Here is a 16,846-nt window from a genome sequence, read left to right on the forward strand (position 1 = left end):
AACATCCTTTCCAAAGTCCTCGCTATTAATTCAGTACGTCATAAATTGAGATATGGCAAATACTGCCACCTCACCCAGCAACGACTTCAATTAAACCGAGGTGCACAAAACGAGGACTGCATTGAATCGTCCCAGCTAGCTGAATGTATATACCTTGCGCGATGTCTTCAATTCATTAGTTAATTAATAGATCTGGCGCTTACTTGTGGCTTAGAAGTGGATGTTCTATTATAGAATAACTTTCGCAGTGGCTCGGGCGTTTCAGTTCGAGAAATTGCAATTTTCTAATTGAATAAGACTTTCTTCGTATTTTAATGCCGTGAAATGGTTGCGTCGTGAAGATGAGGTTACCAATTTCATGAAATGAAATGATTTGAAGGCTGAAGCGAGGATGGTACCTAGAGAGGAAAGCGTAATGATTGGAAACACATACAGTTTTCATAACAAAGTGAATCATAATATGTCAACCAATGGCTTTTAAGCCTCTGAAACATTTTGAATATTTGTTTGAATATGTTCTTGGAATATCTGTTTACATTGTAAAACCTGTGGTCTAATATCTTAGGAGATGAATAAAGATTAGGTATGACTTTAGCCTTGCGGCTTTCACAATCCTCTCCAGAGGAAAATTCACTTATCTCAGATATCTCAAATATCAAAAGGATTATGCTCTGTTGGAGCCCTTTCCAGGTTTTCGGGCTCGTGGTGGTGGTCAGGTCCGGGTCGCTCCTCGGATCCCTGCCGTCGGTTGGATTCCTGCTCCACCCGCACTTCCTGTCGGAGCAGACGGTGTTCCTCTGCATTCCCCATGTACTTGTGTACAGTTCTCGCCGTTCTCAGCAGTACCGCCTTCTGCATGACTCTATAGATATTCTCGTCCAACTGAAGTTTCCTCAAGTTCTCTAGTAGTTTTTTCGGTATCAGGCCTGTAGATGATATGACAATAGGGATGGTCTTGATATATTTCAGCCTCCACTGTCTCCTGGTTTGTTCCTCGAGATCTCTGTACTTTGAAATTTTTTCAGTGTGCCTATCTGAAAGATTGTTATTATTTGGAATCGCCACATCGATGAATAGTGCTCTGTCCTCATCCTTATTGAGCAATATGAGGTCTGGTCTATTGTGGGTTATTTTCCGGTCTGTGAGAACCGTGAGATCCCAGTAGAGCTTGTGATGTTCATTTTCCAATACAGCATCCGGATGGTAATTGTAATAAGGAACCTTTTTCGAACATAGAAGTTGGTGTTTTAGTGCCAATTCTTGGTGAAGAATCTTGGCAACGGCATCATATCTATTTTTGTACTCCGTACCCGCGAACTTCTGACATCCCCCGGTGATGTGCTGGATAGTTTCATGTGTCGCACAGCTATAACGACAGCTATCATCCGCCACTGAGGCATCCTTGCCGATATATTTCATGTAGTCCCTTGTTGGAATCACCTGATCCTGGATGGCGAGCATAAAGCCCTCTGTCTCAGAAAACAATCTTCCGGAAGTCAACCAGTAGTTCTACGCAGATATGTCGACGTAATCATGGTTGACCTCGTTCTGGTGCCATCCATGCAAAGGTTTGTCAATTAGTTTCTGCATTTTACTTTCTGCAGAGTGTTCGACGGTTTCCAAGTAGTCCTGCTGTAGCTTTAACGGTGTAGATCTATCAGCAACACAAACTACTTGATGGAGTTCTGATGAAGCTGCTTTGCTCAGGAAATATTTTCGAAGTCCTTCAATTCCCTGGGACATACGGGGTTGGACAAATCAACAATTCCTTTACCCCCAAGATGTTGTGGCAGCTCGGTCCTTTCTATTGAGCTTTTGGGGTGATGTTTATTGTTTTTAGTCAGCATCGTCCTTATTTTTCTCTGTAAGGCTGCTAAATCGTTGGTGGTCCAAGAGATGATACCGAATGAGTAGCTCAGCGCCGAGAAACCGTAGTTATTAATAACGTTTATCAGATTCTTGCTGTTAAGGCCAGTTCTCATTATTATTATTATTGTGACTACACAGATAGCTACAACAGATCTCAGAATCTACATTATTCCCTTCCTGGTATTCAATAGAAGGTCCAAGGGCCAGGAATTACCCATTGAGAGTAAGGATTTGCTTATCCGTAAATAGAGAACTTTCCAACGAAAAAGAGCAAGATGTTGACCAAGGTTTCGGCCTCATTTGACCTCGTCAGAACAACACGGCTCTTTCTCCGATGGAAATACGTTTGGAATTGACAGATCCTAATTGAATACTGGTAGTAGCTTCTGAGGCCAGTGTACCGAATTAGAGGAAATATGGGACATATGCCATTGTCTTCGTCTAGGTTTCGATCTGGAGGGGATTGAACCGGATTTCGTTTTATACTGGATGGCGCACGAGCCCTATTCGATAATACTCAGAAGCTACTATCAGTGTTTAATTAGAGTTCGACAATTCCAAACGCTTTTAAATCGTAGAAACAGCTGCGTTGCACTGACGAGATCAGAAATCATAGTCAGCATCTGCTTCGGTGGAACGTTCTCTAGTTAGTTGTCCCGACGATGGCAAATTGGCTAGTTCAATTCGTATCACAACACTTATTCATATCGGAGGAGGTATTCATCTTAATTTATTCTTATTATTGTATTTATTGCCTCCCTGTTAGGGCGTTATCATTCTTTCATTATTATCATTATTCCTCCTTACGACAATATAAAAGTGGATAAGAATAAGGCTGATATGCGAAAACCATATACGAAAAAAATCTTGATAGGACTGAAAAATCCCATTCTGTTGTTGTTTCATCATCAGTCTTCCTAGGAGTTGTTTTCCGTTGAAGTTAACAGTTTCAGCAATTAATTTGGGAATATTCCTCAGGGACATTAACGCGGCTTCTAACTTTCCGAAACTTCCTAAAACTAATAGAAGTATGATAAATTACCTTCGACAATCATGTTGCCTTCTTTTGTCCAGTAATTAATCGACTTTGGATAAGCCTCTGAGTAACACTCTAATGTGATCTGCTGCCCCTCCATAGCTCCGACCAGTTGGTTTTGAATCCATATCATAGGCGGGACTGAAAATGAGGGAGATAATTATTTTCCCTTCAAAATAGAGCTCAATATTGGGCAGCATAATAATTTTGATTTTAACAAATACATATTTCCCTTATATTTGATGAAGTCAAACACAAAGATATAAACTTTCTCTCGAATAAGTATCTCGTGAAATTCTCCTGAAGATGCAAGGCTTTAATTATGAATTTGATGTACCAGCTGAGAGAATCTCTATTAATTACTTTTCTTGACCTTTTTCAAGGTCAAGTTGGATGTTTTGAGTCAGAAACTTATTTCGAATTTTTAGACGATTTGTTTACATATATTTTGCATATGAATTTTCATTTAAAAAAAAAATGACAGATATATAAATGAATGAATGCTCAGGTGGAATCACGTATGTTCAAAGCTCTACTTACAATGTACAATCAGCATTATTCTTTTGCTGACTGACGGTGGAACACCATTGGAGGCAATACATAAATATGGACCCATATGTAACCTATTGACCTTTGTTATGTTGAATGTGGTTCCATCTATTGAAGGTACTGAAATAAAAGGAAATAAATGGATTAGCGATTGAGTAAATATCTTGTGAATATCAGTGAAGTCAAACAATCAAATCGAGCTTCAGTAGTGGAGGTCCCAGGAGAGATTTTGATATTTGAAATTCTGTAAGGTGTTTGTTGATATAATATAGGTATATCTTTAAGATAGTAATATAAGCTATAAGTTTGAGAGAAAACTACTTTGGAACTAATTCTTATTTGAAGGGAGAAATAAAATTATTTTTTGATATTCAAGAAAATATTTCTCTCAAATTCACGAAGGGGTGGGCGAATGGCCTTCATTCTAAGGGAGAAAATTCGTTCGAAAATATAATCCTAATATTATAACGCAAATTTTCCCAATAATTTAAATTATTGATGAGAATTTATCAGTAGAGATCAATATGGAACGCATGAAGCAGATATTTCACTAGACAAAGTTATTCCGGAAAATAAATATGCTATGCTTTTTCTCTTTGATGTGCCTAATACTGTCACAAGCCACCTATAATAAGAAAGGGTTGATAAATAAAATCCATCAGCAGCAAAAGGTCCAAATATTTCTGGTGGAAGAAGTTAGGGTTGTATTAAAAAAAGTACCCTTCACCCCTTATAGTGGGCCCAAGAGAAACTGTTCAATTATACATAGATAGTAACTTTTTCAAACTTTTTCCCACAAGTCAGTAAATACCAAAGTTATGAGTTTTGTGCTTTACTGTTTACTCACTCTGTCTGTATAGAGCAATATATCACGTAGTCAAAGTAAAAACTTCTAATTCCATATTTCCACTATATGTAATTAATTCAAGATCGAAGAAAAAGCTTTCATAATCTTTTCTGGTTCAATGGAAAAATCAAATTCTGAATATCAATATTAATCGATCATTGAAACTCATCCCTAAAGCCCCAATAGTTCAGGAAGTCTTCTAAATTCAAGATCATTAAACACGGTAAATCCCCTCGATGGGGAACTTATTAGCCCAATATTCTGCCATACTGATTCATCCTTAATCTTATCTCGGAGTAGCTTCTTTCCACGGACCCTCATTCACAAGCGACTATTATCTTGCCTTCATCAGTTCCCATTTATATTTGGCTGAAACGGCGGCATAGGACGATATTATATTCATTATTTCGGTAACGATTCAATACAGTCTTATCTGCAAGTTAACACTTCAATGATCTCGATATAGTTCGTACTTAGTCAAATGAATTTTCTTACACCCTACCCTATTTCCGATGACCCAATTATATACCACCTACATAATTCGCATTGGGACGATGTGCATGGATATTATAGATTTTAGTTTTTCCAGGACATTACGAAACTACCAGCTGGTGGATTCATTTAAGTTTTGCGTTAAATGAGGATTGCCGAAGATGGGAATTACATGCTCAGAAAAATTGAGGGGTTACTTCATGAACTCCAATACATCTTTGCAAGAAAACTGATTGTGTAGATGAGAGGTGGAGGAATCAAGATTTTGTTATATAGTGTTACTTGAACAACTCTTAGAAATCATCAAGCAATGAGCCCATTTGCCCAAAAAATGATGTTATGGGAACCAAGCAATATTACATCAGAAAAGAAACTGAGAACTACAATCGAACTTGAGCTTTATGGAGAATAAATTGAGTGAAAGATGAATTGAAGTATCCTCCTAGATAAAGGATTAACCTGTAAGCAAGCCCTAGATGATAGTTACTAAGAGGTTACAGTGCAACGTGGCCTCGAGACAAATCTATAGTCCAATCACTTATATAATGCCAGTTGGCCATGAACTAATTTTCTTCACCTTTCGTAACTAGAACGGAGTGATGTGGCATATATGAAATGTCGTTAATGTCAAAATGACCAGGTGCCCCATTCTTGAATGTGTAGGAATAACTTCCAATAAGAAAAAAGTGACATATCTTATAAAAATTTCATATTATGTATTCTCAAACTATTGAATGGGAACATATCCCTTTACATTTCAGATAAACTTCTTTCAATGCTGTTCGCCATGGGATTATGCTCCAATAGAATCCAATGGGGAATACTCCTTCTGACGAAAATGATGTATCTTTTATGAAATATCTTTGAAACGTCACATTTTTAAATAACTATTTCAACCGTTTCCCAAAAAAATTATTTTAAGCACTTAAAAATGTAAAATAAAAATGAATGTTTAAAGTTTAAAGCGTTTTGTGAGAATTGCACAAGCTGGCAACATCGACTGAAATATGCCTTGATAATAAAAGACAACAAATGCATTATCTTGATGAAATAGACAAAAATGGCTGTCTATGAAGTCTGCGACGAACGAGGAAGGTCGTAACATTTTATGGGATTTTTATGGCCGGTTGCAGTTGAAGCTCGCCAGTAAGTACGCGCCTGTAGATCAACAGCTGTTATTTTATGAACAAGCTGATCGGACATTGTTCTTTTTATTGTCTTCTATGCGCTGTTGCCAAATCGTAAACTCCGCACGAAGCGATTTAAATTTTGAAACCCCATATTTGAATAATGATTTTGAATAGTTTCCGCGGTGAATTTGAAAAAATCATGAATGAAACTCATAATTATTCAGTTTAAACTTGCATATGCAGTGAAAACCCAAATTGAGGAGAATTCCCCATTCCTACCCAGGAATTCTCTAATTTCCATCTGGTTGGAGTGGAAAGGCAAAATTTATTATCAGTTGCTTTCATATTGCAAAACTCTGAACTCAGATCTTTTCTGTCAACGACTGACCCAGAATTGGTCAGCAAGAGAGGTGTTATTTTCTATCTGGACAACGCCAGACCACACATGTCTAAAGTCTAGTGACTCTCTTGAAAAACATGAGCTTGAAGAGGAAGTTTTGATACATCCCCCATATAGTCCTGACGTTGAACCAAGCGATTGAAATGTCTATCTTGCATTGAAATCCTTCTTTGTCATCGAAAAAAGATTGTGAAAATCGATTAGAAGAGTTTTTCGCCAATACAGATAAAGAATACCATGAGAGTGGCAACAAATTGTGGAACAAAATGGTGCATCCTTGACCTGAATCGCACAATTCAAAACATGTCAAATAAAGCCTTGAAGTTAACAAAAAATAATGGTTTTCTTTATCCCAACCTAATATTCCCTTCATATCGAGAATAAAAATTGGCATGGTACTTATACCGATGCCCGCTTTCTGATAAAAGAGTTATAAGTTGAAAGCAAAATAATACCTCGAGCTCATAAATACGTTATACCTTCTGTCAACCCGAAAGAAATGGAATTAATCCCCCCATTATTGACTCAACTCGCTCTGGAAGCTGGAAAGTTAACTAAATGGGAGCGTTGAAAGTTTTAGAGTCTCGTTCCAATCAACAATTCCAAACAGTGAGAATATAAGAGTCCTACTTGTGAAAGTTTCAGAGGAATCCTCCATAATTTTCCACTTTATTCTTATAATTACGAGTTTTATTCACTGCAGCTTTGATAATATTTTTTATATCCTTAGTCTGTGTACATTCAGAGATAAGCCTCACAGGAGCGGCAAAATAGGATAAATTTGGATACAAAGGTCGCGTTTAAAGTTTCAGACATATTTTCCATTCAGACCATTGCGCGGAATTATACCTCATTATTCAAAGAGTTATCGTAAAACGAAATATCTGAAGTGCGAAATGTACACCTTGTTTGATTTAATGCGAATAGTTCGATTCTGGGATCAATATTTTAAAATAAGCTCACACAATAATCATTTTATGGTTAGAAGACATACAGGGCTATTCAAAACGAAACAGACGAAACAACCACATTGATGGTTGAGAAAAGTAATTACCAATAATAATTATTTCGTTGTCTAATGTTGACAATTAACGGTTACCATCGTAATCACAGAATGAATTAGTCAAATAATTGATGATTTCACATAGCATGGTTGGCGGAATGACTGGTACTGTCCGAAATTCAAAATTGAATATCTCGAAAACGAATGCTTTGAATGAGAAAAAAATTAATATGCTGAATTCAGGATAAAAAGGCCTTTCAAATGAGGTATCACTCACCTTATCTTTTCTATTAAAAATTTAGGGGTTGGTGTTCTAACACCAAAGGTTGAAGCGATATAGTTGTGAATTTGACCTGAAAAGTTGTCCCCCTCGAAACAAAAATCGGCGTGTCCGAGCATTTTTTCGAAATGAATTTATTCCGCCCGTTATCTCGTCTGTTTCGTTTTAAAAAGCCCACCTTGTATAAATCTAGTGTATTATGTATTTTCCACCAATTTTTATATGGTGATTAGTGAGCAACTGTATTTCGAATTTTCGTTTTTTTTCTGAAGGTAAAAGAAAGTTGCATACACAGGGTGGTTCGGAAAAAAACTCCACAATGATTGAAAAATTTTGAAGCCTTAATGCATGCAGATAACGAAGGTATAAAATGTGGAACGAAGAACTATTGTATAGACAACTTGAATTGAAATATGGTCTTATATCCAATCCGGTTCTGTTTTGGCAATTCGTTATTTGTTGGTTTTGAATTGAATATTCATATATCTTCTCACGTATGTATTGATGAAATTAATTATTTCACACATATATACAGGGTGTGGTGGGATTAATGGATAATATGGTTCCTGTGCATATAGGACGTTCTCTCGGTTCAGAGAAATAAGTTTTATGTTCAATAAAATTGCCTCATTTTTCTGCATATTCGAGATTTTCGAAAATAAAAAAAAAATGGTCTTTGTCACTAGTTTTAAAGGAAAGACTACAAATGAAATAATTTTTTCGCTCTGTTTTTTGAATAGTTTCCTGGATAGATGCGCTATCGAATGTGATTCATACTTTTTGGGGAGCATGAATAATTTTTGAACAAAGATCTAACTCAAATCTCCTTTTTCCCAAGTTTTTTCCCTATGTTTAACCTTACATGATGCTAAATAAATACAGTCATCCTAGTGCCAAAATAAAAAAAAACATACTTGTTTCATTGAGATCCTAAAATAGTATAAGTAACTGTATTCACAGCATTTATTGAAAAATAATTTCTATTTCAATGAGTCAACGTCTAGTTTATTATAAATCTCCTTTTTGAAATTTTTAGTAACTGAAATAAGACATGCAAGCAGAATGAAGCAATAATTTATTAGAAGGTGTAGATCATGTATTTGAGCTCATAGTTGCCACTTCGAACACTTTTTGTGAAATTTAATTCAATAAAATGATATATGTGAATATCAACAAGTGTTACGATCTGTTGAACTGGCCAATTTTGTTATCGTCAGGACCACGAAATGGAAAACGTTCCACCAAAGAAGAGTAGATGCTGACCATGGTCAGTATCCACCATGAGCTCTTATAAATATACTCTACATTTTCTAATGAATGATTGCTTTATTCTGTCATCATGTCTCATTTCAGTTGCTGAAAATTTTAAAAACAAGGTATACATTAAAATACGCCTCAACTTATTATAATAGGAGTTAATTTTTTTTGTACTGAATGCTGAAAATACAAAGAGTTATGCCATTTCGAATTTTCAATGAAACAGGTATAGTTTTTCTTACATTGGCACTCAGGTCCATATTTGTTTTCACATCACATTAGTTCAAACTCAGGAAGAAATATTCAAAACAGAAAATTTGAGCTAGATCCTTTTTAAAAAAAAATTTCAATGAGCCTCGAAAATCATGAATTACATTCGGTATGTCAAGAAATCCTATCAAGAAAACAGATTGAAGAAATTCCTCCATTTGGAGTCTCGCCTCCAAAAACAATGTCGAAGGGTGTAATTTTTTTGAATTCTAAAAATCTCAAATATCTCGAAAACCATGAGACTTTCACTAGACATAGAACATACCTTTCTGAACCTCCACAACATCTTCTGTAAGCACCATATTATACAGTCATTACCCTACACCTTCTATGTGGGCCATAATTAATACTCGATATAGGTGTTTATTAATTTTGAATCACTGTGAAGTATCTACTGCTAAATAATTCATTGTTTGGGAAATTTTCGAAATTAATTAGCTGTAAGAGCACTGACACTGAACAGTTCATCATATTTCACATCAGCAATATGTAGTGCCCATAATTTCATACAGAAATATCTCTCGAAGCCATTATTGATTGCACAATTCCAGGAAAGCACCTTTTGTTCCGATACTCGGGTCGAGATATACAAAAAAAAAAAATTTCATATCACGTCGAGAGCATAGCCATCCATGGAGCTCTTCTTCTACTTTGAAGTCGACTTCTCAATAATTCAAACGACAAAATCGTCCATCTGAAGACCTCTACATGTGAATGAGACGGTCTAGAATGAAATTAGGTATTCAAATTCAAAGGGATGCATCAAAATATTCCGCTAACCTTTCGACAGTGGAATATTCCTTGCATTATTGACATTCAAGTCGGCATACGTGAGCGTAATGTTGAGCTCGTCGAATTTCTGTATTATATTTATCTGAATGTGGTGGGACTGCAGGATTTTTCGACGGATTCCAGTTTTTCGGGGAGGAAAAAGATATGGCTCAGAGTATGGTTGACCGATTTCGATTAATAAGGTATATTTGACTGGTTGAGGAGTGGTAGTTTAGGTCCCCCATCTGATTCCGCAGATCCTAGGATAGGAGGTTGCCAACATCAGTCACTTTTTGTTTATTTGTGGATTGAAAACTGCAAACTTCCAGCGGTTTTTATTTTAATTCAAGAAATTTTCTAATTTACAGTCATAAGATGAGACAATTATCAGTTGAAGTCAAATGTTCGTTGTATATCGTCAAAAAAGTCTTATCATTCAAAGTAAAATTCAATATTTGTTTCTGAGAATTTTCAGTGTAGTGGATACATATTTGGGAGTTTTTTTGAAGCCGACAAAATCAAGTTCAATATATATTAAAATATATAATGGTTGGGTACAAAGAATAATGCCCCGACAGATAATGAGCTGTGACTGGTTAATAAGTCGTAATTTTAATTAATCCATATAATGACGAGTTTTACAACTCCAACCACTGTTGTTTGTGCACATAATGTATGTGATAAACATGTAAACCATTTTATGTTTTTCATGCTGTTCTTTTTTTTTCAATTCGTTTACTATAATCATAATTGTTTCTATAAAATAACCGTTTCATATCTATCCTATATTGAAAAAATGCTACATGCATTTTCTCATATATGTATACCATAATTGGTTCTTCAATTTTTCGCCTTTCAAAATAAAACCGAAAGGTCTTGAAAATTGAGCGGTGTCCCCTTCGACGTTGGTCTTGTCTACGCTACTGACTGAGTTCCAAACGTCAACGGAATAGTACACAAACTCTATGGTACTTGGAAAACCAGAATATCCAGGAAAGGTACGGGTGATGGGAGAATTTTCTAATCAGAGAGCCTCGTTGTCTCTGACTATGTGGAAAACACTGAACAATTAGTTTTGTAGCTCAGGAATTGAAATAAGGGAGTATATCTCTAAATGGAATGAAAGGCTTCCTCCAAAATTATTCACTCACTTCAAAAATACAGCAAATTCTATTCGTCCAAGAAAAGCAAAAGAGTTTAACCCTGCCCTGTATATAGGTCAGCAGATTTGAAGAAAATGTAGAAACGGGTCACTTTTCTGTTTCATTTTCTGGCTCTTTTTCTGTATTTTCGAAGTATTTAGGGAATCTTATATTATCATGATGAAAAAACTTAGTTGGTGGTTCTGGTTTTCATATATACAAGTTGTTCAAAGATTGAATAAGTAATAAATTTCTCAGATAGGTGGGTACTCGAACTGTTCACCGGCAGTAACTTGAAATTCCAAAAAGTAAACTTCAACCCTCAAAAACTCCGATAAAACGTAGTAGGTATGTGGGTAATTCGTATTATGGCAACGGGAACGGGCCGAATCCAATCTTGAATTGATTTAGGCCCTGATAAGAACCTGCATGGAGTTTTTCCCTCCTCTTCGCTGATAACCGTCGTAATTTTCAGTTAACCCGAGAAAAATTCGAGTTTCCATGTTCCCGTATCTACGCGATAATCGATCCCAAATAAAAACAAACTGAGAAGGGTTGTTTCACAGGCTATTCCTTTTTCCAGACGAGGTGAATGAATTGGACTGCCAGGAAAAGCAATTTCACTTTTTAAGTTGTTTCGTTGAATTTTTGTTCCCGAAGAGACTTGAACCAATTATTATCAACATCCGCTTGATTTATGGAAGATGCACTGAAAAACATACAGGAAGACTTGAAATTGAAGTTCCAAACACAATGAGACACAAACTGGACAAATTGAAAACTGAGTTGTTTGATTATCACTGAAATTTCAACGATAATTATAGTGAGTAGGCGTATACAGGGTGAGTCTTCGACTCGTACAAATATTTCAGTAGATTCTTGAGGTCGAAAGAAATACTTTTTTCTATACCATTTTCTACGCTTCGGCACTGATAGAAATATATAGCCATTTTGAGGTTTCATAATGAGCTCTGCCATCCCTGGAAAAACAGAATTACTAGAATAACTAGCTAAACCTGTGACACTACACATCTGTGGATCTTTCAAACAGAGTTGTATTCAGCCAAATTACCCAATTTTTCAGATATCACAAATACTTTTTAATTTTTGAACATCAAATTACTCGAAAACGGCTTATTATACTCAAACATATGAGGAGTACTTTTATTTTACAAAACGTCCAAATATTCATTAGATAGCTTCCAACATAGTTTAAAGAGTTGGGTTCTTTGAAGTTGTGACATTTTAATCGTATGTAATGGTCATAATGAGAAAACTTGGACTTGGACGACATATTGTGTTCATAGAATATTCATCAGATAAATGAAGCATAAAAAGAGCCCTACTCCTTGAAATTTTGTATGTATTTTTTAAGAAATATCTTGGAAACGTCACGTCACGTTGTGAGAATTGCACAAGCTGGCAACATTGACTGAAATATGCCTTAATAATAAAGGACAACAAATTCATTATCTTGATGAGATAGACAAAGATGGCTGTCTATGAAGTCTGCGACGAACGAGGAAGATCGTAAAATTTTATGGGATTTTTATGGCCGGTTGCAGTTGAAGCTCGCCAATAAGCACGCGCCTATATATAAACAGCTGTTATTTTATAAGCAAGCTGATCGGACATTGTTCTTTTCATTGTCTTGTATGCGCTGTTGCCAAATCGTAAACTTCGCACAAAGCGATTTAAATTTTAAAACCCCATATTTGAAGGATGATTTTGAATAGTTTCCGCGTTGAATTTGAAGAAATCATGAATGAAACTCATAATTATTCAGTTTAAACTTGCATATGCAGTGATAACCCAAATTGAGGAGAATTCCTCATTATAATAATATTTCGAAATTCATTTCCTTCGATAAGGCTGTTTATGGAAATATCATTTTTTATCGATTTTCAACAGTCTGTATCTTTTACACCGAGCCGATTCGAAAAAAATGGTAAAAGAAAAAAGTGTTTCTTTTGACCTCAAGAATCCACTGTTGAAATATTTGTACAGGTTAAAGCCTCAACCTGTATAATAGTGCGAGTCTCGAACTTGAGATAAATTCAGTAGAAAATGTCGTTTTTTTCTTGTAAACATTATGGAACATGCCGATTAGTACAAGGTGCGTCAAAGCAGATTGAAGTGTTTTAAAGGGTTATAAAATATGGTGAAAGTAGGAGTTACCTATGGAGAATCAGAATACAAAAAATTAATAATAAATAAATTTATCCCAATCAGTAGGAGTTTTCGTCCTCAAGTTTTGAAAATGATATCACGCGGCCGTCAGCCGCGAAATACTGATTTGGTCGATTTTCTGCTGGAATCCGATGCCATCCACATCGTCTTCTTATTTTTTCCAATCCAGGCTGTAGGAATGTTCCAACATCGAAATGTAACGCTGGGTCGCGATCGTAGAACGCTTATTTTCGTGAAATCTACGAAGTGCAAAGCGCCGATGAATTTCGATCCAAATAGTCTTGCCAACAGACAGACAGAACCTAAGGGACACAAAGAGGCCCTCCGCACCTACCTGTCCCAACCACAACCAGAGCAATAACCCTTCGAAACTTGTCAATAGGCACCCTGTACCACGGAAACAGGAGCACCATCCCGGTCAACAAATTCAGATCTTATCATCCATCCTGTTATTCTGTAATCAAAGATGTCGAAGGTCATAAGTGCACAAATGACTCGGGATTTGTAGATTTCAGATGTATGCCCGATAATGAAAAATTAGTTATAACTCTTTTTCGAAAATTCTGCGTCCTCTCGTACCATTCAATTCTCCGTCATGTAACATCGCCATTCGCCGTGCCAATTTATACATTTCGCCCCGTAATTGAGGGTTTAAACTCGGAAAAAGCGGCAGATATAATTGTAATGAAAATAAACGCCCAAAAGCACCCGCTCCCGACCGTGTTCAGAGGCACCAGACCGTTTTGTTGCTCGCGCGGATTAGCGCGACCGACCGCACTCGTGATGGAAATCTTTGCGAGCGCGCGGCGTTGCCTGGCGTCATTCTCCCGGCTTATTTACTACGGCCGGTCGGACTACTACTCGCCCTCTGCTCCTTCTCATTGTTATGTTTATGTCATGCATACATTGCCGTACTTAGGGCGCCCCGGGACGGTCATAGATGAACATATATCAATTTTCAGTTCGTTATCTGTGCACTCGTGCTATCGCGCTTTGTAGTGTGGAAGGGAGGTTTTGTTCTCGGATTTCAGTGGACGTGGGGGGTAGGGCAGGAGGAATTATGACACATTATTGTGGCGTCTCTTTAGTCGATCTTGGTTTATGCATATGCTGGTTCGATAACTTTGAGGTTGCCGAAGCACACAGGCGATATAATCTGGGAATATGTATATTTCTAGTTGGCCCAATAGCTTGAACAATAACGAAGTTTATGGTTAGTACAGTTCGAGGGAGAATATTGCGGCTTCTACCCTGTCACATTATATGAGTTTACCGAAATTCGAACTATAAAGTAGGCAGATCGATGTTTGTAGAAAGTTTGCATTCAAGTTGTATATCAACATTTGCGAATAGGGAATAGTCTTTCTGACGAAAATTATGTATTTTTTATTGAATATCTTTGAAACGTCCCATTTTGAAATAACCATTTCAACCGTTTTCCAAAAAAATTATTTTAAGTACTTAAAAATGAAAAATAAAAATGGGTATTTGAAATTTAAAGCGTTTCGTTTCTATTGCACAAGTTGGCAACATCGACTGAAATATGCGTTGATAATAAAGGACAACAAATACACCATCTTAATGAGATAGAAAAAGATGGCTGTCTATGACGGCTGCGTCGAACGAGGAAGGACGTAATATTTAATGGGATTTTTATGGCCGGTTGCTGTTTGATGCTCCATAGTGAGTACGCACCTTAAAATGGCTGTGAATCAACAGCTGCTATTTTATAAAGAAGCCATAGTTCTTTTTATTTTCTAGTAGGCGATGTTGCCAAATCGTAAACTAGAAACGAAGCGATTTAAATTTTAAAACCTCATATTTGACAAATGATTTTGATTAGTTTCCCCGGTGCATTTGAAAAATTCATAAATGAAACTCATAATTTATTCAGTTTAATCTTGGATATGCTGTGATAACCCAAATTGAGGAGAATTCCCATTGGCAGCAACCTTAGTTTACCTCCCTGTCGACAAAACGACGGAAGATGAAGTTTCTTGATATCTTCTGTCACTGAAAAGTGGGCGTACTATGATCCGTTATGACTGAGGACGGAAAGCTGGTCAGAGGAGGCAATGGAGGCTAAGCCTCCTCATATTGCTTAGCATCAGCATTCATGAAGTACACCGGATAAGTCTCTGACTCGTTTTCAACGTGTATAGGAAAACGTGCCGACACTGTTTTCGTCTTTTTTGGATGGTTGCCTAGATATAAAAGGTGGTACCTTTTAAAACTGACACACTGTACTGATATACCAGAAGAAAATTGGGTTCATTCTTGGAGTAACAATATCGCAGGAACCGTAGCATAATAACAGGAATAATAAGAATAAATTCAGATGCATACCACCCGCTGATATGACTATCAACAACAAGTGATACGATCTGAATTGAGCAAGCAAATTTACCATCGTCAGGGCCACTAAATGGAGAACGTTCCACCGGAGAAAAGCAGATGCTGACCATGGTTTCGGTCTCATTTGACCTCGTCAGAGCAATATAATTTCTTGTCGGATGAAAAAACGTTTGGAATTGATGGACTCTTATTGCCTACTGGCAGACGCTACTGAGTATTATCAAGTAGTACTCGAGCGCCACCCAGTATGAAACGAGATCCGATTCAATCCCCTACAGATCGAAACCCAGACGAAGACAATATAACAAGGATTTTCCATTTCCAATGGTGTAAAAACAGTTTTTTTTCTGGAGAAGAATTGCAGAAAGGCGCGATGGCATAACCATAACTTCTTTTGTTACTCTTATTTGTCTTATTTGTGTGCAGGGGCGTTGTCCTGCAAAAACAAAACACCTTTGAATAGCTTGCCGAGTCTTTTCTCTTCAATTTTTTCCCGTAGAGTTGTCAGTAATGTCGTATAGTCATCTCCGGTTATTGTTCTACCCTTATCCAAAAAATCAATTATGTTTAGTCAATGGCAATCCTAAACAACTGAAGCAAGAACTTCTCCAGTAGATTTTTGGACACGAAACTTCTTAGGTCTTGGAGAACCAGAAGTAGTAATTCCATCGATTTTTGCTTTGTTTCTAGATTGTAGAAATATACCCAAGTCTCATCCATAGTAACAATTCGGTTTAAGAAGTCTATATCGTTTTCAAATCGAGCACAGATCGAACGCGATTCAGTGCTTCAGATATCCGTTTTAGCCCAATTCGACGGTCTGATAAAATCCTGAACTGCATCGATATTTTCGGGCATTGACACAGAAACTAGCCTTTCCGATAGGTCATCATCTTCAATGGAAAATTTACCTCTTTTGAAGCTTGCAGACCAATTTTTCACAGTCGCATACGAAGGACTGCTCACCAAGGGTATTAAGCATGTTTTCGTAAATCTGCTTACCTCTTAACCTTTTTAAATACAGGTACTTGATGATGGCTCGATACTTCTAAAATTTTTCGATTTCCACAATTTCGGTAGACATCTTCTTTCTTTCAATTTATTGCGTGACTCTGCTTCACTTTTTCGACCTCAAACTGCACATTGACACTTCTAATGAGTTATTGTTCGTTGCTATGGTAACGCAATATTTTTTTATGCATGCAACAGGTCTAGGCTAACTAGATATCAATAAATCCTCGTATTTCAACTTAGT

At 36.7% G+C, this 16,846-nt stretch overlaps 1 protein-coding gene across 1 annotated transcript in view; it reads right to left on the bottom strand.

Moving 5' to 3' along the window:
• The window catches only part of LOC123316002 (neurotrimin-like), a 165,537-nt gene that overhangs the window by 17,724 nt on the left and 130,967 nt on the right, over positions 1-16,846 (bottom strand). The window contains exons 5-6 of the mRNA XM_044901912.1: positions 3,446-3,574; positions 2,912-3,046 (exon numbers count right to left, since the gene is read on the bottom strand). Of these exons, the coding sequence (XP_044757847.1) occupies positions 2,912-3,046; positions 3,446-3,574 (264 nt within the window). The remainder of the gene's footprint in view (positions 1-2,911; positions 3,047-3,445; positions 3,575-16,846) is intronic.

This window comes from Coccinella septempunctata, chromosome 6 (assembly GCF_907165205.1).
Source record: "Coccinella septempunctata chromosome 6, icCocSept1.1, whole genome shotgun sequence".
Lineage (NCBI taxonomy): Eukaryota > Metazoa > Arthropoda > Insecta > Coleoptera > Coccinellidae > Coccinella > Coccinella septempunctata.